This window comes from Apaloderma vittatum, unplaced genomic scaffold, assembly GCF_000703405.1.
Source record: "Apaloderma vittatum isolate BGI_N311 unplaced genomic scaffold, ASM70340v1 scaffold2318, whole genome shotgun sequence".
NCBI lineage: Eukaryota > Metazoa > Chordata > Aves > Trogoniformes > Trogonidae > Apaloderma > Apaloderma vittatum.
The window spans coordinates 20,064-41,616 of NW_009732178.1; the positions used below are offsets into that span (position 1 = coordinate 20,064).

At 41.5% G+C, this 21,553-nt stretch overlaps 1 protein-coding gene across 1 annotated transcript in view; it reads left to right on the forward strand.

Moving 5' to 3' along the window:
* Nucleotides 1-19,548, forward strand: part of MYO1B (myosin IB) — a gene marked incomplete at its 5' end in the record, with an annotated part of 36,692 nt that extends 17,144 nt beyond the window's left edge. Inside the window, 13 exons of the mRNA XM_009875412.1 lie at nucleotides 136-229; nucleotides 697-846; nucleotides 2,850-2,918; nucleotides 3,978-4,064; nucleotides 4,355-4,441; nucleotides 6,968-7,054; nucleotides 10,200-10,274; nucleotides 10,666-10,800; nucleotides 11,712-11,818; nucleotides 13,860-13,992; nucleotides 15,456-15,608; nucleotides 16,502-16,629; nucleotides 19,030-19,548. Of these exons, the coding sequence (XP_009873714.1) occupies nucleotides 136-229; nucleotides 697-846; nucleotides 2,850-2,918; nucleotides 3,978-4,064; nucleotides 4,355-4,441; nucleotides 6,968-7,054; nucleotides 10,200-10,274; nucleotides 10,666-10,800; nucleotides 11,712-11,818; nucleotides 13,860-13,992; nucleotides 15,456-15,608; nucleotides 16,502-16,629; nucleotides 19,030-19,153 (1,429 nt within the window). The remainder of the gene's footprint in view (nucleotides 1-135; nucleotides 230-696; nucleotides 847-2,849; nucleotides 2,919-3,977; nucleotides 4,065-4,354; nucleotides 4,442-6,967; nucleotides 7,055-10,199; nucleotides 10,275-10,665; nucleotides 10,801-11,711; nucleotides 11,819-13,859; nucleotides 13,993-15,455; nucleotides 15,609-16,501; nucleotides 16,630-19,029) is intronic.
* Between the last annotated feature and the right edge of the window lie 2,005 nt (nucleotides 19,549-21,553).

Sequence of the window (21,553 nt, forward strand, 5' to 3'; positions counted from 1 at the left end):
TTTTCAATCTTCTGTTGTGAAGCAGTATTTCAGAATTTAAAATATGCCTTCATATATTTTCCATAAATAACTATGTAAACTAAGAAGTTTTAGAGCTGGGGGTCATGTTTGTTAAGCTCATTTACTTCGTACTAGGGCCGGCGTAGAGGTACTGTTTAACGAATTGGAAATCCCTGAAGAAGAATTTTCATTTGGTAGATCAAAGATATTCATCCGCAACCCAAGAACGGTAAGTGAAAAATATCTGCTGCGAAATCAAGCCATCTTTCATGGGGATAACCCTTCACGAACGTAATTCCCTAGCTGGTTACCACAGTTTTTTTTCTAGAGATTGTACTTTCATATATAGATGTGGAACACAGTGTTAAAAAAAGACACTTTTTCGTGTTAACCCCGTTAAAATTGGTGGGAATCTCTACAATACAATAGCCATCAGCCTGAATTTGGTGTAACTTCCGTGCACTGCCTTGTGACAGCGTGTCTGCCCCAAACCTTGTCGATGTATCTGCCTGTAGCTCTGGAGATGAATAAACCAAGAGGCATCTGAGAGGGGACTTGAATTAAGGAGGGATTTCTATTGCAGTAGCTATGCTTATGTCTGTGTTTGTTGTTTTTTTCTCTCTTCTCTTCTCCCCTTCTGTTTTTCTTGCAATGTCAAACAATACGGTAAAAAAACCCCAAATAAATCCCACTCAGCTCTTCAAACTAGAAGACCTGAGAAGGCAGCGGTTGGAGGACTTGGCTACCCTGATTGAGAAGATTTATAGAGGTTGGAAGTGCCGCACACGCTTCTTGCTAATGAAGAAAAGCCAGATTGTGATTGCTTCCTGGTACAGGAGATACGCAGTAAGAGACTATCCTTGATAAATGGGGGGTTCTTTCAATTCTTTAATCAATTTTTTTTTGGCATAAACTTGATATGATATTTCATGTAACTTTCATACGCTGTTTTTCCTTGATATGCACGGAGAAGTGTTGAAAGAATTCAATGTTACATTGGTATTTAAATACCAATAACGTGAATAAGGATAATTCAGTTTCTGTAGACCTTGAGGAAGTGTTTACATTGTGCTTAAATATTCAGAAAGCTCACCAGGAATCCTTTAGCTCTGGGAGAGCAGGATTTTGTGGCCTGGCTGGTGAAAGGCTTTTGCTTTCAGCTAAAATGCTGTGCTGCCTGGCACTTAACGGTGCTTTCAAAATATATGGTTAGTGTGCAAAAAAATAAAAATAAAATAATAAATAAAGAATAAATATACAGGAATATACGTGTGGAATTCAGTCATTTGTAAGACTTTTTGTATTTTTGCCTTATTTGGAACCTTCACATCTGAGGCTCAAGAATGTTGCCTGGGAGCATCCCAGGCATTTATTTTTTATTAAAATCATAGAATCATAGAATCACAGAATCATAGAATGGCCTAAGCTGGAAGGGACCTCAGAGATCATTTTAATCCAGCCTCCCTGCCGCCAGGGATGCCACCTCTCAACTAAAAAAATGTAGGGACTGAATGGGAATTGAACCCGCGGCCTTAGCGTTGCTAGCGCTACGCTCAACTGACTGAGCTAACCAGTCCCCAAATTATAGCTCATATGTCTCGTAGTTCAGTATTGCTACAGATATAGTTCTAAAATGGTTTCAAATCTGTTTGTAGAGTGGGTGTCCTGTGTGATGAACTGAACAGTGCTGTTAGACGACTCGTCTGTTTACGTCAGTTAGTAAATAATCTGCACTTACGATAAAAAAAAGTATTGTTTTTAAATTTTAAAACAGTCCTTACACATCTCAGCTGCAGTTTGTTATTGTGTGTGTATCAGCTTGATAAAATATATGATATGGAAAGAAAGCATCTTCTTAAACTGCAAGTTGACAGTCACTGCTTTCTTCAGTTGAGGAGCACTTCTGTTTGTCATCTTGAAAACTATTAGTGTTTGGTTCACTTATCTCAGGTACTTAGAGAGAGAGACAGAAAAAGTATGAATAAATGCTTTTTTACTGTAAAAACTCTTCTCTGAACTTCTGTGATTAAGTGCACCGTCTCCACAGACAGTGTTGTTACAGACTCGCGTTGTGCCCGTATGGCTTCGTTACGATCTCGTAAGGGATGAAAAAGGACAGCTAGATGGGCACAACCCTTCATAGAAAGAAAGGGAAACAAATTCATGACCAAGCTGACATCAGTGCTGACTTCTGAAGCGTAGGACCTTTGTGGGGAACCATGGGCAACCCTTGTCTTTGAATGCAGCCACAGCTGAGTCTGTCGTTCATTTAGCCATGTGCTAAATATTGGGCTACTGGAGAACTGAGGGGTTTTTAGATGGAAAATGCTCGGCTGTCCAGGAGATTTGTCATTCGCACTGGTGTATTTGGGTGATATTGCAGCACTGCCATTCAAGATTTCTTTTTTAACCCTCCCTGTTCCTCAGTTATCATCAGCATTTGGTATCATAAAGGGACTGCGAGTAATAGGAGCAGTTTATGAAAAGATGGTAAAAAGCTTGGCCAACGAACCTGAGCATTTGTGTGCTGCTGCTCTGTTGGTGGGAAAGACAAATAAAGCTGTTAGTGTTAGTTTTTAACCCGTGTCGCTTCTGTGCTGCTGACCACGGACTTAGTATTTCTGTAAACAGAAGGTGACGTTGTCCGTGCAGCATTGTCCATGTGCTTTGTTTCCCCTCGAGTTGAATGCAGAATCTCCTCTCTGATCTGCTTGGTCAAAAATTGTTCACATTTACTGCTTTGTATCCTTAACCGTGCTTACAAAGGTTATTAATGCAAGTTCTGCTATACAACGTTTTTACAGTCGCACTGTTCTCTTCTAAGTGTCACTTTTTTATTTCCACCACAGCAACAGAAGAAGTATCAGAAGATAAAGAGCTCGGCCATTATAGTCCAGTCTTACATCAGAGGGTGGAAGGTGAGTTTCTTGTTCCTGTAACCGAGGGTAAGGAGCAGGTCGGAAAAGACATGCCGAGGCCATGGAGTCTCCTGACTATTCTGCCTTGTGTGCGCTGGGCACTCCCATTTGTCACAGAAGAGGTGATGCGTTGCAGCCTAGGCTATAAATTCCTGAAAGAAGGAGGCTTGGAGCCACCCCGGGTTATCCTTGGGGCATCTTCTGCCAGAGGATTTGGAAAGAGGGGGGCTGGAACGTGACCGGGTGAGGCTGATGTTCAGAGAGCAGCCTTAGGTACGTGTTAGAGCGGGATGGGCTGGGATTCTTCCCCTGGGCTTGCAAATACTGTAATGTGTGGCTGATTTGGAGAGAAAGAAGTTGCATTTTCTACAACTTTGCTTCTTCTAAGAGAGGTTTTGTACTTCCTGAGAGGATAGTCCATAGGAGATAAAAGGGAGGTTAACAGCTCACATGAAGGCTTAAAGCAACTGCTGTGGTCCAGCTTCAGAAAATAAACGTTCCTGGGCTCCTCTTGTTTTCCTGTTAAGCCTTTTCAACCCTGCTCAATGTGCCTTTCCCCTCTGTTCAGGGAAGAGAGAACTGCCCGATAGGAGTTGGTTCTCCTCCTGCCACAGGGAGGGAAGGGGCTGCAGTTGGTGGCTGTAGGTGTAGCCAACCCTCTCCTGCCCAGCAGGTTTTAAAGTTTGCCAGCCATGAGCTAGGGTGATTAGATTTGACCATTCTTCTTCATTTTTACTCTGTCTTTCTTGTTTAAATGAGTTAAAAATATCCTCTCGGTCTTAACTGTTGGCGTGCCGTCTTCTCCCAGGAGCATTATTGGAAGAAAACAGGTTAAAAGCACCATCTCATCTCGCATTATGGGTTTATTTAATTTATTAATTTATTTGCTTGGCGATTTGGAGGTGTCGTGTTTTGATTTTGCTTCGATTTACAGCTTGCAGCGCCTTGGCTTAAAATCATTAAGTGTTTGTCGGGTCGCTTGGGTGTGGTTGGGTTTTTCGTGTTGTTTTTTTTTTTTAAAATAAAATAATATTTTCGATGACGTATTTTCAATGACAGGCTCGGAAACTTCTTCGGGAACTCAAACATCAGAAGCGCTGTAACGAGGCTGCCACAATAATTGCCGCTTATTGGCACGGGACCCAGGTAAGAAAACGGCAACAAGTTATGCACTTTATTGTCTCTGCGCAGAACGAAGAAAGCCCGATAAAGTTACCTGGGAGTGTTTTCAGCGGCTTAAACTGCTGATTTTATTTTATTTCTCTCCGCTGCTAACAAATCGGTTGCTGGTGCAATCTGGGAAGCCGGGGCAGTGCTTTTAATATTTGCTCTTTGTAGCGACTGGTTTCTTTTCTTTCTTTCTCGCACCCTTGGGAACTCGCAGTAACCTTTTCTTCCCTAAGCTTTTCCATATCCCATTTTCAAATGCATCACAGGCGCGAAGGGAACTGAGACGACTGAAGGAGGAGGCTAGGAATAAACATGCTATTGCTGTTATTTGGGCTTACTGGCTTGGATATAAGGTACTTCATGCACATATCACATCGCCCCCCCCTTCATTACCCAACAATATCAACATTTAATCAGTAGTAAATAGTGAGAATTAACGACTAATACAATTGACTTGGAAATAATAGAGCATGGTCATCGGTCCCTTCCATTCCCATTCATGCCACGCTTAATAAATCGGGCAGCGTTCTGTCCGTCAGGTTTTTCTAGAGTAGGAAATTCTTTGCATGGCAACCGAGTAGTGATTTGCACTAACAAGGCATCAGGCTAGATTTAAGAAAAAAATGACTAGACTGCAGTGTTCTCAGATTAGGGGATGCATTTAATTATGTGTAAATATGCAAAGCATGGTTTGCGGGGGGAGAGAAAGTCGGGGTGTTTTGCTATGATTTTGTTCCTCCCCCCTAACAAGTGCTTTCAGTGATGCTGTATTAGTGATCCCATCGAGATTGTCACCAGGCTGCACCCTGGACAGTCTGCCTTTACAAACCAAAGCTGTTAAATTATATTAAATTTTCATTTTAATTGCTTTTCTGGCTGTGATTTGACCCAGTAAGAAAACTTCAGAAAGTACAAGTATAGAGCATGGGTTTATGACCCGGTCTTTTAGCAAAAAAAAAATGATGTTTGCAATTCTAAACTTACAGCCCTAGAAAAATCCCAGGAATTCCAGCATCAGCTGTTTGTTTTCAGAAGCAAAGTCCCACTGAAAGATTCTTGCTAATCCCCTGCTCGTAGTTGCGGGTTCTGTGACCATTTGAAATGCTGTTCACCGAAGGCCAAACATTTATTGGTTGCAGTTAATAAATTTGTAATTTAGTTGAAAACCAGACTCAGGTAATACTTCAAGTTTAAACCATTTTCGAGTTGTTATTTAGGTTGGAGGCTGGGTGGGTTTGTTGTCAGAACACCTTGCCAATTAGAGAAATAGGCTCAAATTACTTCTGGAGTATAATGCTGGCTTTGACCTTTGCTATTTTGATGTAAATCTCTTTGATTTCTAATGAAACAGCAGCCCTGGGAATCCAAACAAACACTTAGAAAATTTCCTTTACACTTGACTTTAGAACTTTTGCAATTCTACCGTGATATTTAGCTACCTGTGTAATCTCGCAGACCCAGTTTTAGTGCAATACGTTAATAATTTATTTTTAGCCAAAGCTCCATCCACCAAAAATATCGCTCAGTACTGTAGAACTGATACTTTCCTAGACTTGAGGTGTTCTTTAAGAATTAAAAAGGACTCATCCAGAAAGGGGAAGCAATGCTATTAAGTGTATTAGAGCTCCTCGTTTAAATATTTAATAGATTTGCATAATTGTTAACATGTTTTAGGAGTTATTTTTATCCATTGGCTCACGGGAATGTAGTGAAAAATTGCCTCCTTATTCTTTAAATAATCTATAAGTAATTAATAATCTAAACTGAATTAAGATTAGAAAAAGAATTGCAGTATCTGATAAGAGAAGTTTTATCTTTTCCCAGGGGGATATTTAAAACAAAACTTTCTGAAAGTTATAAAGAATAATTAAAAAAAAAGGACTTTAGACCTCAAGTTCTCAGTTTCCTTCCTTTTCACAAGGCAGACAAATACTGAGCGTTGCAGAGTCCTTGTTTTTACAGTGCTCTATAGCGGGAGCTTTTGTTCCAAGCAGACGAGTGACAACATATTCTTTGAGAGCCTACACCTCCTGCAAATTAACCTTTCCAGCTACATCCGAAAAATATAACTGGCCCAGGCTGGAACCGCTGTTGCTGGAACTTGGCAAGTGCTGTCACTGATCCCATATCACAGGAACTCTGCCTTTCACTTGACTTTTATTTAGCAGATAACCGGGTAACACAGGTGCTGGCACCTCCTAAACCATGAGAGTCTATGAAGTTGCCCACACACGCCTTCGAATATTTGAATATTTAGAATATTTGCTTCCCTAAAGGGAAGGTCCCTATTTTTTTTTGTACACGAGGAAGGCGCTAGGTTTGGGGTTCACCCCTTTGTTACATTGACATAATTTATCGAGCTGGGCACAAATACCAAAATCTAAAATAACCTCCACGATAAAAGCCCTCGATACAGTGCCGGCAATTAATTCATCATTGCATCCCTCATTTTGGAGTTGATTCTCTTCCGCCCAGGCACTGGCCGGTGGAAGAAGGGACCAGACATTGAGATTTAACTCTTGCTTTTCATACTTTCTGATGCCTGCAACTGCAGGCAAGGTTCTCTGCCAGAATCAGGCGACGGGGTGATTGTGAGGGGTGCATGGAAGAGGAGATGGAAACACCGATGGTGAATTAACGGGGCTGACAAAATAATTAATTACCCGTACGCGCTGCTTGAGCAGCAGCGGAGGATTTTTTTGACCTCCCGCCTGGCTTTGCGCCCGCTCTCCCCGACAAGGGTTTGAAATGTTAAACGCTGGTTCTTCCCCCTTTTCCTGTACCTTGACTGTAAGCTGGCCGTTTGGGAGAAGCCTTCTCCCGGTCGTTGTGCTGTCTGCATCGGGCTGTCTCTTTTGTTCACTATCTAAACCTTTTAGGCTCGAAGGGAATTGAAACGCTTGAAGGAGGAGGCTAGGCGTAAGCATGCTGTTGCAGTCATTTGGGCTTACTGGCTTGGACTGAAGGTACTTTTCTCCAACCCTCCCCTCCGTCTACACCGATCTTACTAACACTTCCTAAACCAGCAGTTCCGCGGGCTCGCCGGCAGGGATGGCTTTTACACGGAATTACGCTGCTTAATTTTGCCGTGGACGCTACCAAACAATTTGGGAGCTGGAAACACCTCGTTTACAGCAATATTCAGGCATCTGGTGTTTGCTTTTGTTTTTTTGTCACATTGGGAATTCCAGTTTTCAAGCAGTCAGATTTAAAGGGACTCTTTAATTCAGCCACCGTATCAAAACCTGACCAACCTTGGCAAAGATCCTATCCACAAAAGTTCCAAGGATGTGTTTTCTTATTGTCACCTCTGCTCGTTTGAAGGACGTGGCTTCAAGCAGATGACAGTGGGCTGTCACTGGCAAGATGACAGCGTCCTGTCACGTCCACCAAGGCTTTTTTCAGGCGTGGCATTCCACGTACTTCCCCGTGGCGGCCGTGAATTCCCCGAAAAATTGAGACGTACGAGAGACTTTTTGTTTCCTGTCCCTCGTTTTCAAGGTTGGCAAAAGAAAACACATCTGTAATCTGGAAAAATGTCGTTCTGCTCTGTAAACGGACCATGAAAATGGCATCTTGAGACGTCCCAGGTCTGCAAACGTAGTTTTACACACGCGGTCCTGAGGAACCGCGGGAACGTGGACCCGTTCCATGTGGCTGGGGGGATGTGGCTGCGTGTCACCTTTGCTGACGGGGATATTGGTGACGACCGACATCTAAAAGGAAACAATTTGCTTGATAATGCAGAATAAAGCCCAGCTCTCGTATTCTCATTCTTATCCTAACGATGATGCAATGGGAAAAACAGTTCCAAACGTATATGTATAACCTATATAATGGATTTTTTTTTTTTTTAATGTGCATAATATACAAAATGTATAAGGAAACCAGATCTGGAAATACGAAAGAGCCGTTTTAAGGAGCTGTTCCGCGGATCAGAACCACACTTTAGGTACTACTGCCAACGTGGGTCTGGTTTTATGATTTGAGAACAAGACTACGTCCCTCCTGAGAGCTCAGAGGCTGCTTTGTATCAAACAGCAGCATTTCAACGAAAACTGAGCAATCCAAAACCTTTAAGGCACGTTGCGGCAGGAATATGTTTCCGCCTGTCCATGGGGTGGTTTTCCAATGAGTTTTGGGGGTTTTTTTTAAATCGTGTAAGCAGCACTTCCATCTCACCTGAAACACGCAGATTTTTCTGAATAAGAACAGAGTCTTATTCCAACACATCCCTGCTACCACAGGCAATTCTCATTTGTCTGATGGCAAAATATTTTCACCCATGACGTATGGAGGGGGGTGTGAAGGTTTAAAGCTGACACAAGTGATCGAGATTAAACCATTAATTCCTTGAGTCTTTTTTTTTTAAATTATTTTTTCCTAATTGTCCAATAAGTAGATTTTAAATAGCATTTGTGGTACTTTCCAGATTTCGGCTTTTCTGGAACGGCTTGTGTTTCTCAGTGCTTGCTTTGCAGCTTCCCTGCAGCGCCAACAGGATCTGGGGGTTGTATTTTAGTCCCTTTGTTCCAAATTAATTTGCACACCTTGCAGCTCACGCAGAATAATAGAAAGCAAAACCATTAAAGAGAGCCTGGGAGAACATGGTGAGATTTGGGGTGCTTGTGGTCAAGTTAATTTTCAGCCTTGAATAATAATTGAAGAGAGTGCACACTAATTAAAGAGCACTAAACCTGACAGAAAAACAACAAATGAGAGCTCGGATAATTTTTTTACGGAGCTCGGAGGGAAAAATTCTGTCCGGTATTTGCACAGAGTGATGACAGCTGAATGCTGTCAGTTTGGGTGATACATCTTATTGTGTAATTAAGCAAAACCCATTGATTTGTGGGTTCGTCTGTGGGGTTTTTTTTTTTAAATCCCAGAATGGTGTTTTCAAAATGCTGGCTTTTTTTTAAATGCCTGGCACTCAGTACGGGGCAGAAAGTGTGCGAGGGTAAGCCAAGCGATCTTTTTCTTATCACTTGATGTGTTTTCTGGGTTTTTTTTGTGGTGTTTTGGTTTTTTTTTTGGTATGTGTGTCGTTTTTTTTTCCCTACGGGTTTCCCTTTATTTTCTGGTTACGCGGAACTCGAGCGACACATCGCCAGATAGGTAAAACCACTCAGTTTGCTCTGGGGTAAATTAGGCAAAGCCACGATGTTTTCCCTGGGTTTTGCCCAAAAACGTGGTTAACAGGTGCGTTGCAGGCCGTGCCAAAATCAGGGAGAGAGGAAAAAAAAAATTAAAAAATTGAAGGGTGTTTCAGCCAACGTGATTTGAGCCTGGGCTTCACAGAAAAACTGCAAACCAATCGCGCTCGCTCTCAGGTGGCGTTTTCTGAAATTTGGGTATTAAATGATTCGAGGTGCTAATTGGCACTGATAGCAATGGGAAGGGCAAAACAAGTACTCTGAAACTTGCATTGACAAGCACATACTAAAAATTAGTATCACCTGCGAAAATGGTTCTCACTGATCACATTTTGGATTTTTTTAATTATTATTTTTTTTAATTGTTAATAAATTTTGGGAGCAAATACCAAGTTTGCTGACATTAAACAACCTTTCTGTTGATTCTCTGCTCTTATCGAGCACTAAAAAAAAAACTTATTTTCCCTTTGGAACAAAGACTGCTTGCATGAAAAGAGGATTTTCATGCCTATGTCTGCTCAGGAGAAAAAAAAATAATAAAATCCCTTTTTTCTTATAAAAACTCCTCGCATTAAGAAATGTAAAGGACAAAAATCCAAAACTATGTAATTAACTATGTTGAATTAACTAATTAACTATGTAATGAACATGAGTGTCACTTCAGACACAATAAGATGTCTTTTCCCTGATGATACATCCCATTTTCCACTCCAGCTTTCCATGCAAAAGCCTATGAAAATGTATTGAATATTGAATGTATTTGAATAGCTTGGCCCTTTCAGAAGAGAGTATTCCAAATTCTCTGTTAAATTAACAAATGTTAAGTGTACCCAGTTAGTTTTCCTGTTTCGGTGAACACTTTGCATGCTTTTTTCAGTAGTTTTTTATAAAAAGAGTGCTCGCGCCAACCAATTCGTTCTGCGTATTCACTGCGAGGGTTTGTTTAACTTTTCAGGTCCGTAGAGAGTACAGGAAATTCTTCAGAGCCAATGCTGGAAGGAAAATTTATGAATTTACCCTTCAGAGACTTGTATGTATATATCCCTACAACGCACACGTGCATGTTCTGTCTTTTAAATGTTTACTAGCAAAAATTAACAGCTGCATTTTGGCCTCGATTAGTCTTTGTAAGGAAATGTCCAAGCTGAGCTTATGGAAAATCGACGCCGTAAATGTAAAGAAAAGATGGTGACAATGTTTTGAAGGTCTGTAAAAGCGCTAATTAAGCATTTGCCACACTTCTGTGAGATTTAAAGCTGCGTGGCTTTTAAAAATTCACATTCAGGTTTATGAAAGCTGCGAGTTGCCCTTTGATACCGGCGCTTTTAATCACAGAGCGTCTGCTTTTCCTTGGGTATTTTTTTCAATAACTCTGGTATTTGAGCATTAATATAAAACATCTTGCTTCAATTTTATCGCAGATGCAAAAATACTTCCTGGAAATGAAGAATAAGATGCCTTCTTTATCACCGATAGATAAAAACTGGCCAGCGAGACCCTACCTTTTCTTGGATTCCACTCACAAGGAGCTAAAGAGGATTTTCCATTTGTGGAGGGTAGGGCACGCTCTGGTCGAGTCTCTACAGAACTTCCTCACGTGATTTCAAGTAGTTTTGCTCACGAAGGGCCTATTTTTAGGATGTATTTCTTCCCGTTCCAGGATGGTTTTCTTTCTTGGGAAGAATTCCAGGTTTTGATCATTGTCTTTGGCCCGCAAGGGGTATATCCATCCTGCCTGCTCCTTAACTTCATAATTAGGCAGAATGTCTTAATTGCTGGCTTCTAACACTCATGTCCATCGCCAGGACTGGGATTAGCTCTTCGACGAACACTGGGAAGTACCGGGTGGAATTTTTTACCTGATGAGCTGTGGTTAGCTGAAATTTATTTTGGATCTTTGGCTGGCAAGAACAGCGAGGATCGGTATAAGGTGCTGCTGAGACGTTTTACTCCTCCTGTGGGCTCTGTTTTTCTGTGAGTCGTCAAGGAACGGTTTTGGGAGCCCCAAAAATTCACCCTTTCAGCCGTTTTGTTCTTTCTCTCTGCTTACATAAGCTTCCATAATCGTGGAATTATTTATACATACATACGTATGTACATACATACATACATACATACATACATATATAAGGATATATATATTTCCAGGAACCTTTTTAGCACAATCTCACAATCTCAATCTGATAGATTAAGCTCAAACGCAGCACGCTTAAAATGAGATATTTTAATTATCGGGTCTGGTGTAATTCAGAAGCATCTAGAATGGGTGAGGCGAAAACCACCTCTGGGGTTTGTTGCTGTGCTACGACGGGCACGTAGGATGGAGCCGAGTCATTTCAGAAGTATACAAAGAATGCGAGATCTTGAGCAATAAGCAAAAAGTTTGTCTGTGGTGCTGCTGCATCGAGTCAGATGTGGGAGGCTAATTTTTTTTTGGAGGGGTTGTTTAATATCTCCTGTTTCGCAGTGTAAAAAGTACAGAGACCAGTTCACCGATCAGCAGAAGCTGATATACGAAGAAAAACTGGAAGCAAGTGAGCTTTTCAAGGACAAGAAGGCTTTATATCCAGCCAGGTAACGACTGATTCTGCTGCTCTTAGCACGCAAGGAAACTAAGCAAGACTTTTGCTTTTGATTTTCCGCAGGAAAGTGTGTTTGCCTCCTTTGACGCTGTCCCTCCATCGTTTTGCTTCACAATCCTGGACTTGAGTTTGCTTCTAACTTAGCTGGGGTTGCAGCCCACTAACCCTGTAGGACGGAGCCCTTCTGTCCAGCAGTTTTGTTGTTCTAACCCTCCCGTGACCTGTTCACATCGTAAAAGTTTGGAGAACTTGCAGAAGGGAAGGACTCTCCCCCTTTCCCCTAGTTTCCATCCATGCCTGGGAGCTCTCCCGTGTTCAAACTTAGTCCATCCAGCACAACGCTCTAGCTTGAAGACCAGGCAATTTTAAGACTTAGATACATCAGAATGTATCTTTTTGAGAAGATGCTGAAGCTTCTAAGCACTTTTCATATTTTATTTCAATTTTAATTTATTTTTTTTTAATTGGACACTTTTTAAAGATGTGAAATCTCCACAAACGAGGTGTGATTTTATTTTGGTTCTTAAAAACTGATAAAGTCTTGTCTTTGCTATCTGCAGAGCTAGCGTTACTCAAGAAAGTGCAGTAGTATCTGATTTGCATGCACTTGTTTTTTATTCTTCTTTTGCATGCAATAAAACTGAACAAAACAGAGATCCTTGAAGGAAGTTGAATTGAACTTTGTAAGTGAATATGAACTTAGAAATCGGGTTTTTCTTGAAAGCAGAGGTCTTGCCCATCTCAGGGGAGTTTTCTTTTAGAAGCTCTAGTTGGAGCTGAGCAGGAACCAGGCGCTGTAAAGTGAGAAGCAAGACTCAGCGGAGGGAGGACCGGGACCCTGTAAGAGCTGAGAAGAGCAGTTCCATGCATGGCCAAGCTCCACTGGGTTGTTTGTGTGTTTTACTGGTTTGATTTTGTTTCATTTTTCATTCAGACACTTCCTTTTTTCCCCCCTGTCACGGGCTCAGTGTGTGTTTCTCTTTCTTCCCTCCAGCAGATCGCTTATTTAATGGCTGTATATATTAGCTGGTGGTTTGTTCCTGACGTGCTTTGGGATGTCTTTTTATGCTGCTGGGAAGAGAGAAAGATGCTGCCTTTGGGCTTTTCTAGGAGCAAGGAGGTTTTTTTTGTGGTGTTTGTTTTTTTTTTTTTTTGCTTTAGAATCAGTTACACATCTGATCAGTACTGGGATCCCTGGGAAGGAAGGCAGTTTGTTTGTGGTTCACTGCTTTTTTTTAAATTTATTTTATTTTATTTTTACACCAAGTGTAAACAATGAAAAGTTAAACAGCAAAGTACACTTCTATACCAAGTTACTTTTATCCAAGGGGGTTGATTCATTTCAATTTTAACTTCTAAGTCATCATCATTTGATTAGGAACAAAGTCCGCTGGGAACCTACTGTTTGGTCACTATGGTTTCACAATGCTAATTAATCAAAACAAACCCAAAAGCTCTGACTTGGTAAGAAGTTTTCCATTCTTACTGTCTGGTATTCACAGCTGATTAGCCCCTTTTGGGTTCGGTTGTTGTTTATTTTTATTTGGCCTAAGGGTGGAGGAAATTATTGCCTAAAATTTTGGATGAGTTGGGATGATTGTGATTCATAGGATGTGGCTAATTTTCTGTGTATCATATAATCGTTTAAGACCAGAGAAGGGACTTCTAGAGAGTGTGAAAATCCCAGTACCCTTCCTTTTCTCTCCCATCTCCCCATGTGCCAGAGACGCGATGACAAAGATAGCGCCGCCGTTCCACGTCGCATCCTTTGGGGCTCTGGTTTTGGCAAAGCTCTGCATTTAGTGCTTTGACTAATTCGGGGCGTTCTGCCACTGAAAATGAAGCAGCAGCAAATTACTTCCCCTGGCAGAGAATGGTATCCTTCCCCTGGCAGAGAATGGTATCAAGCTTAAGGAAGTTTCGGAATCATTGAAAAGGGGTATTGGAGCAATTTGAAAGCGATGGTTTCCCCGCGATTTCCATTTACCTTGTGTCTCCCTTGTTTTTTTGGTGTTTTTTTTTCCGTCTGACAGTGTTGGGCAGCCATTCCAAGGGGCTTACCTGGAAATCAGCAAGAACCCCAAGTACAAAAAACTGAAAGATGCTGTGGAGGAAAAGATCATCATTGCAGAAGTTGTGAATAAGATCAACAGAGCCAATGGGAAGGTAAGAGAACGGATTTGGCTTTAGGTCTGGCGGTTTCATCATGAATAAACTGAGAGAGAGGCTTCTTTTTGTGTAATAGGCTGAGGATTTTTAAAAAATTGGTAAGGGCAAGACTGGAAATGTTGGATTTACTTTTTCAAATGTAACTAAAAATTAGGAAAAATACCTTATTTGGGTTTGTAGTTTTCAGTGCCTTTCCCAAACAAAAATGGCATCTGGTAACAGACCCTACTACTTCACAGCTAAACTCCAATCTTCTCTTTGCCAACTGAAGAAAAATTTTTAGAGAATATTGTTCTTCTTCAAGCTTTTAGAAAACTTAACCTTTCAAGGTTCACACTCCCAATTTTCCCATTTTATTATGCTTTACAAGTGTACTCTACTGGCTTTGACTGTCTTCTGATGAGTACCAAAAGCTTTCTTTGGGATGAAGAGGTGAATTTCTTGTGTCGTCTGAATAAAGCTGCTGAAAACATTGGGTACTTTTTTCATTCTGCCAACACAGAACTTGTTTTGCACTTAAATTATATTTATTAAAATAGGAAGTATTATCCTCCCATAGTAAATGGAATTGTTTTCACCGTATCTGTCTAAATATTAGAAGTAGTACGTGTCATTTCTGTATTTACAGGAGTGAAAATATGTTGCCTGTTGTTGATGCCAAGTTGATTTTCTGGTTTAGATGAAACTAATTAAATGAAGACAATATATTTCCTGTATAGACTACGGCTCTCAAGATTTTTTTTAAAAAAAATAAATTAATAATGAGCTGTGGTTCTTTGTGCTTAAGACAGCTGCTTCTTAATTACAACAGTTAAGATTTTATTATTTAAAATTTTACAGGAGGAAAAGCTATATATGGATTAAGTTCTCACTTCTCTTACTATTTTCTAAGGCACATTTAAGAACACGCACTCAGGCTTTAAAAATATTTGTCTTTCGAAAATGCAAATGTTTCTCTTCCCGAGGAATAATTCCAACAGATAAAGGGAGGAGAACAAAACATTGAGAAGACCCCCCTAATTTGTGTTATTCTGCAACACAGTTTTGGTGAATAACAGTAAATGGTGAGACTTAGTCATGAAAAAGTACGTTGGTTTTCCCGAGGCCTGACAGAGAGTGAGAAATGAGGTTATCCTCCTGATTTGCATAATTTCTGAGTTTCAGTTTCTGAATTTTATAACTGCAAGGTAATAATTAAAGGAGCTCTTTATACCTAAGCGTATGTGCCAAAATGAGCTAAGCTTCACAGCCTGTAATTGGGCACATAAATAAATTTGACCTGATTTTAACTGGTCTGCAGCTTTTACTGAACATCAAATATTCACGTTTTTACCGTGTGGGCCAAGCTCAATAACTCTATGAACTGTTTGTGGTCTTAGTAGGTGCTCAGTGAAGACCAGTTCTCTCTTGCTCTAGATAACGGTTTGCTTTTGGGGTTTTTTTTTTTTATATTTTCACAGGCTACGTCCAGGATTTTCTTATTAACCAAAAATAACGTTCTTCTTGCGGATCAAAAATCTGGGAATATCAAGTCGGAGGTTCCCCTGGGAGATGTGACCAAAGTGTCCATGAGTTCGCAGAACGACGGCTTCTTTGCGGTGCACCTCAAGGAGGTTGGTTACACCTCACTCAAATACAGTATCGCTGCTCTTTGTGATCTAAAAACTGTTCGTTAATTATCTGGTGGCGTTTAATTGTAGCAGTGAGCCCGCAGGTTTGGGAGTTTATCAAGCGTCGCCACAGCTGCAAAAACTTTGCTTAAAACTATTGAAACCAAAAGAGTTAGTACATTATGAACGCTCATTTACTTACGACAATCAAACTTCATATATTGCTGGAGCCTCTTTGGGACTGGAGTTTCCCCATTTGTAATACAGTCCTTTAATCTGGCGTGGATACGTTGTGGCAGTCTTGTCTTTTTTTTTAGCTGCTGTCTAATTCTTCTTGACACACCGGCAGAATCTTTCTCTCCTTTATGGGATGCCAAGAAATCCCCGTTACAGCACAGCTGATTCGGTTACCGAATGAACTTAGTTCACAGCTATATTTTGCTTCAGCGCGTGGTCAGCATCGCTCTGCTAAAATCGCCGAGCCGCTATTTATATTCTAGCTTTAATGGATTTGAAAAACGTCCTAAATAGTGTCATGAATTCCCTCCGTCCTAGTACTGCTGTTGGGAATTGGCTTCTGTTCTTTTCTGAAAATACTGTGATCTCGCCGCGATCCAGCTAGAAGAGAGACGCAGAAACACTACAGTTTTGTAGGAAAAACGAAGGTGCCCCTTCCTTTTCAGGGCCAGAAGGGGTTTTTAACTTTCTTGACAGTTTCCTAGTTTATTCGAGAGCGAATCACATTGTCATCCTATGCACCACATCTCTGTTTAGTTTACAAGACAAAAGACTGTTGTTCCATTGCGCCAGGAAGAGAAGACTCCTTATAAAACCTCCTGCTTGGCTGGCACTTAATATTTTTCTTTTTTTTTTTTTTTTTTTTTTTGCGTTTTCAGGGTTCAGGAGCAGCTGGTAAAGGAGATTTCCTGCTCAGCAGCGACCACCTTATCGAAATGGCCACTAAACTTTACCGCACGACTCTCAGCCAAACCAAACAGAAGCTCAACATTGAGATCTCTGATGAGTAGGTTTCTTGTTTGCTTGTTTGCCTCCAGTGCAACGTGCCAAAAAGTCAAGTGTCTTTTTGTTAGAAAGACAAAATGCTTGTAAATAAGGAGCCAGTTTCCAATGTGTACTCATTTCTAGTAACCATTTTGCCTCTTATTTCCCCGAAAGACGTGAGAGAAAATGTGCTTTTCTTAAAGTAGTCTCAAATAAGGCTGTGAAGCAGAATTGCTGCTGTAGGAACAATTCAGAGATGCTACATTCGAGAGAGGATCGTTTTGCGTGCGCCTGAAAAGTTTGCACATTCCTGTGAGATGTTTCTTGATGACAGGAGAGGCCAAGTGCCAAGTTCTAGCGAAAACAACCGAAACCAGAATGGAAAAGATCCTTCCTAGATGCATATAGGTCTCTAAAGCTCTGCCTTCTGTTATTCTGAAAATTCCTGCCGATGGTGTTTGAGCCACCTCTTGCTTCGGGGCTCTTTGGGTTGTTTGTTTCTCAAAAAGCTTGCATCTCAGATGAGTGTTGCTTTCTGCTTGGGGCAGGGGCATATTCTGGCCTTCAATGAGGACTGCACTTGCAGCGTTTTTTTAGTAGCCAGGGAACGAAAATGTTTGTGAACTCCTAAAGCCCCTTTAGGAGTAAGTATGAACCCCTCGCTCAGTCCCCGGGTTTTAATCACCCCGTGAAGCGCCTCCTGATTTTCAGCGGCATCCATTTGGTGAGTTTATTCATTTTTTTGAATAGAGAAGAAAATTTGGAGCCCTTTAACAAGGGCTCTGCAGGCAAAACCCGACCCTTTCATCTGGCTGCATCGCGCTGCTCCTATCCTAGAATCGGCGAGTACAGTTCATGTCCGTTCAGATTTGAGGTTTTATTTAAAGCCTAATTTTGCTCTTTCCTTGAAAGAGCATCTGCCGTTGTCCTTTGTTCTGTTACCAGAATGATTTGATTTTCTGAGAATGATTTGATTTTCCCTTTTAGCCGCTAAAAGAGTGTGGCTGTCCCCGGTGTCTGCTTTAACAATGGCTACGAAGGACTAAGCTGCTAAAATAGGTTGAAGCACACATCGCATCAGTCTGGCCTGCCTTAGGTCTGGAAAAGAGTCTGCTTTTGGGGGATCTTGCGTTTTGGGATGTGGTTTTCCTTTCTCATCTCGCAGGTTAAAAACATCCAAGCGCGTCTTGCTTATTGGGTTTATCCAGACTAAATAATGGGAAGTCGTTTAGCAGGGCTAGAGTTTAGATCCGAGCACAACCGAGGACCAAGGAGAAAACATCAGCTTTATTTTTAAACTCCCGCGCACTCCTTTTTGAGACAAGAGCCGATACCGAGCAAAAACCTTCTTGATCCAGGGGTAAGACACAGGCTCTAGAAAAAGGCAGCGTTGGCAATGAAGCTCCCTAAGACCAACTTCATTGGTTTTCTGGATGCTGGCATGGCCAGGAACGCCGAACAAGTTAAAATCTCGGGCAATTGCGGCAGGAAAGCGGGGACCGGGAGGGCAGCTCGGCCACGTCCTCCCCTGAGCTCTGCCGTCAGCTTGATTTGTGCTTTCCGGCTGGAGAAACGCATTCTTTGAAGTTTTTTAGCCTTTGCCGGAGGACGGACGTTTTAAGGATGCCGAAAGGGAAAAAGGCGCTGTTTTACAAAGGGCTTTTTAGGTCAGCAACGGCTGCCTGCGAGCCAAAAGGCAGAGCTGCCCCGTTTCCTTGCTTTTAATCTTGTTACCTGGAGCAGCGAGAAGTTCGAGGCTCCGCAGGAGCCAGTCGTGTTTTGGGTGTGTTTTATTTTATTTTTAAAACACTTGTCCACGTTCAATGAAATTTCTCTTCCAGTAAAAAAGTGAAGAGCCCAATCCAGCTCAATTTACCCTGCGCTGTAGGAAACGACGACGTTTGGAGATCGCTGGGAAGGAAGTGAATTTTCCCGATGGCCGAGCAGGGGGCTGTAAAGGCGAACTAGAGATTAGAAATATGAGAGCTGCTAAAATGCCAGATATACTAAATTAAGCACAAACTGGAGAAGAGTTCTCCCGACGTTGCTATAGAGGCATTTATCTTCCTCCCATGAAAACAAAACAAGTCTCTTTGGATGATGGTGAAGCACTTGGAAATAGTCTTTGTGTTTTCTGGTGCATTAGAAATTCTGTTTACAACTGCCTTCTTTCTAAAGGAGTAGCAAACTAACTGTTGTAAAAGGTCCATGGTTACAGGCGAAAGACAATAATTAAGTGATACTACCTGAAGGGAGACTCCAGCCGTGCCACAACCTGTGGGTTTTTGTTTTATTCCCCGACTCTTTCTATTAACACAGAGTTAAAAATGGCATTTTGGGGAGCGATGCTCAATGGAGTCTGCTCCTCATGCGTTTGCTTTTCCCCACCTCGAACTAAACTCTGTCTTATTCCCTCTCCCAGGTTCCTGGTCCAGTTCAGGCAGGACAAAGTGTGCGTGAAGTTCATACAAGGCAGCCAGAAAAACGGCAACATCCCAACGTGCAAGCGAAAAAACAATCGGCTTCTCGAAGTGGCTGTCCCTTAACCGCAGCGGGTGCCTCTGCCTTTCACGGACTTATTTCTCCGTAATAGTGCAATTTTAGTGGTTTGGTTTTGCTGGTTTTATCCCTTTCTGGAGCTGTTGGTGGCTGATAGCTTTAGAAACCCTTGGCAAAACACTCGATCGAGCGACGTTTTTAATCTTTTTCTTCCTGCCAGAATTTTAACCCTCCAAATGAAGATTTTTTTTTATTATTATTATTTTTTTAACCCAGCAAGGCTTTTTTTTACCAGCTGGGACATACTCGTGACACATGAACCATTCTCTTTGTCTAGCGGTCGTATATTAGCACAGCATACCGTAAACCCACATATTAATGATAAATTACTCCTCTTCCTTAGGCTAGAGATCTGCTTAGCAGGAACTATCTGTGGCCTTGACTATTACTTTTAGTCAGTACAGGAACACCTAAATCTGTGAAACAGAAGGACTCTACGGTTACACAAGCAGCCATACCTGTAATCTCATAGTGGAGGGGCGGGAGGAAGAAGTTTCGAAGCAGGATTTTTAATTAGGTCAGATGTTTTTAATGACTTTATGCAGCAGAAATCAGTAAAATGAAACCAGCTTGTTTCTTTCACAAAACCTATACAGTTGGAGGCATATTTTTGGTTCTTTTTGTTATTATTATTTTTTTCTTTTAAATTATCAGTTAGGATTAGAGCCTGCAAAATGCAATTAGTATTCATAACACAAGTAAATGCTAGGTATTTAAACAGCTAGTCATCAAGCGAAAGGTTTGAGCCTTTCTTTTAGATATTGGCATGTACAATGTGCAATAAAAGCTACGTGACATTTTGTGAAAGATTATTTATAATACATTTTTTTTTGCGTGCAAGAGAGAGGATTGGTGCAGACTGCATAGACGATGTAAGGGTTAAACCAGATTCGTTAATTTGCCTTTTTTCTAGAGTGCACACTACAAGTTGTCAATTTGGGAAGGATGCTTAGAATTAAAAGGAATCCTTAGCCTGGGGCTCTGTATATACATTGGTGTGGCGGCAATAAAGCTGTTCTAATTCCATGCTGTTTGGTACCCCTACATTATAACCATATTTTTGTACTCCAACCTATTTTATATATAACTCGTGTGCCCGATTGTAGACGCGTGCACAGAGAATACAATCGAGAGCTGCGTTTAGAAGCTTCCGGTGTCACTGATTGCACTTAAAATCTTTTTCTAAAGCCAGAAGCACGAGCTGAAATCCTGGAGAGACGCGTTTTTGAGGTAGAAGCGACGACTCAAGCGAAGGTTTCGCTGGATGTGACCACTCGATCGGTTGGCGCGAGGGCGGCTGGGGAAGCCGTTGTATTTTTGCGGTCTGATGTAGGATGGATTTAAAGACCCTGGGTACGCGGCGTGCAGTGCTGGAAGTCCAAGCATAAATAAAGGAAAGATAAAGAAAAGCTCAGAGTCTCGTTACTCTCCCAGTGGTGATGAAGTGATGGAGTGGCCATGGCCGCGAAGGCTCCTCTGGTGAGCTCGACGTTAGCGTGGGCTTCTCCACGTCAAGAGATGGTCTAGCTGGTGCTGCAGGTTATCACCAAAAACCAGACGGCTGGTTTGGGTCATCCTGCGTTTTGCTTTGGGATTGAAGTAAGTGATTTTGCTCTGATTTGGATGCAAAGCAGTTGTCTTAACTGGCTGCTGTGAGAAGTCCGCGTGCGTGGCCTTGAGAGGTGGGAGTAATCAAAGCACTCTCTTTCCTCAACTACGACAAAAAGATGCCTCTTCTTTGGAATCTCAGCTTGAACCGTTCTAAAGCCAAGTTGGGTAATAACCTAATCAAATGCAAATAATTTTACATGTATTTTAATCAGAGATGCTTACAATCTTCTTTGCAATCTCAGCTTGAACCGTTCTTCTAATAGCCAAGTTGGGTAATAACCTAATCAAATGCAAATAATTTTACATGTATTTTAATCAGAGATGCTTACAAAGGAATTACTAGAATTGATTTTTAATGCCGAATTGGGATGCTTCAGAGGAATTATTCCATTGCCTTAACAGGACAGCACGTAATCCCATGGCATTTAAAACCCCTCGATCCTACATTAGAATTCCAAATTCCCACGTGGTCAAGATTGGAAGAGTTTGTAAAACTCTTCGCTATCCTGTAAAACCTTGCAGTGAGAACCACGAGGAGCTAATTTTAAAAACGAGCGCAAAAGCAAGGAAAACAAACATTTGAAGTCTGACGTGAGCCTGTAGTTGCTTGCCTGTAGGAAAGGGCTGAGTCTAGATTAAGTACACCTGGATATTTGGCCCGTGAAATTAAGGTATTACAGGATAATATCAAGATATTTGACCATCCCAGCCGGACCCTTTTATTTTCTTGGCCTTTGCAGCAAGTCCCGACAGCCACACCTGTGAAAGGGACTGCA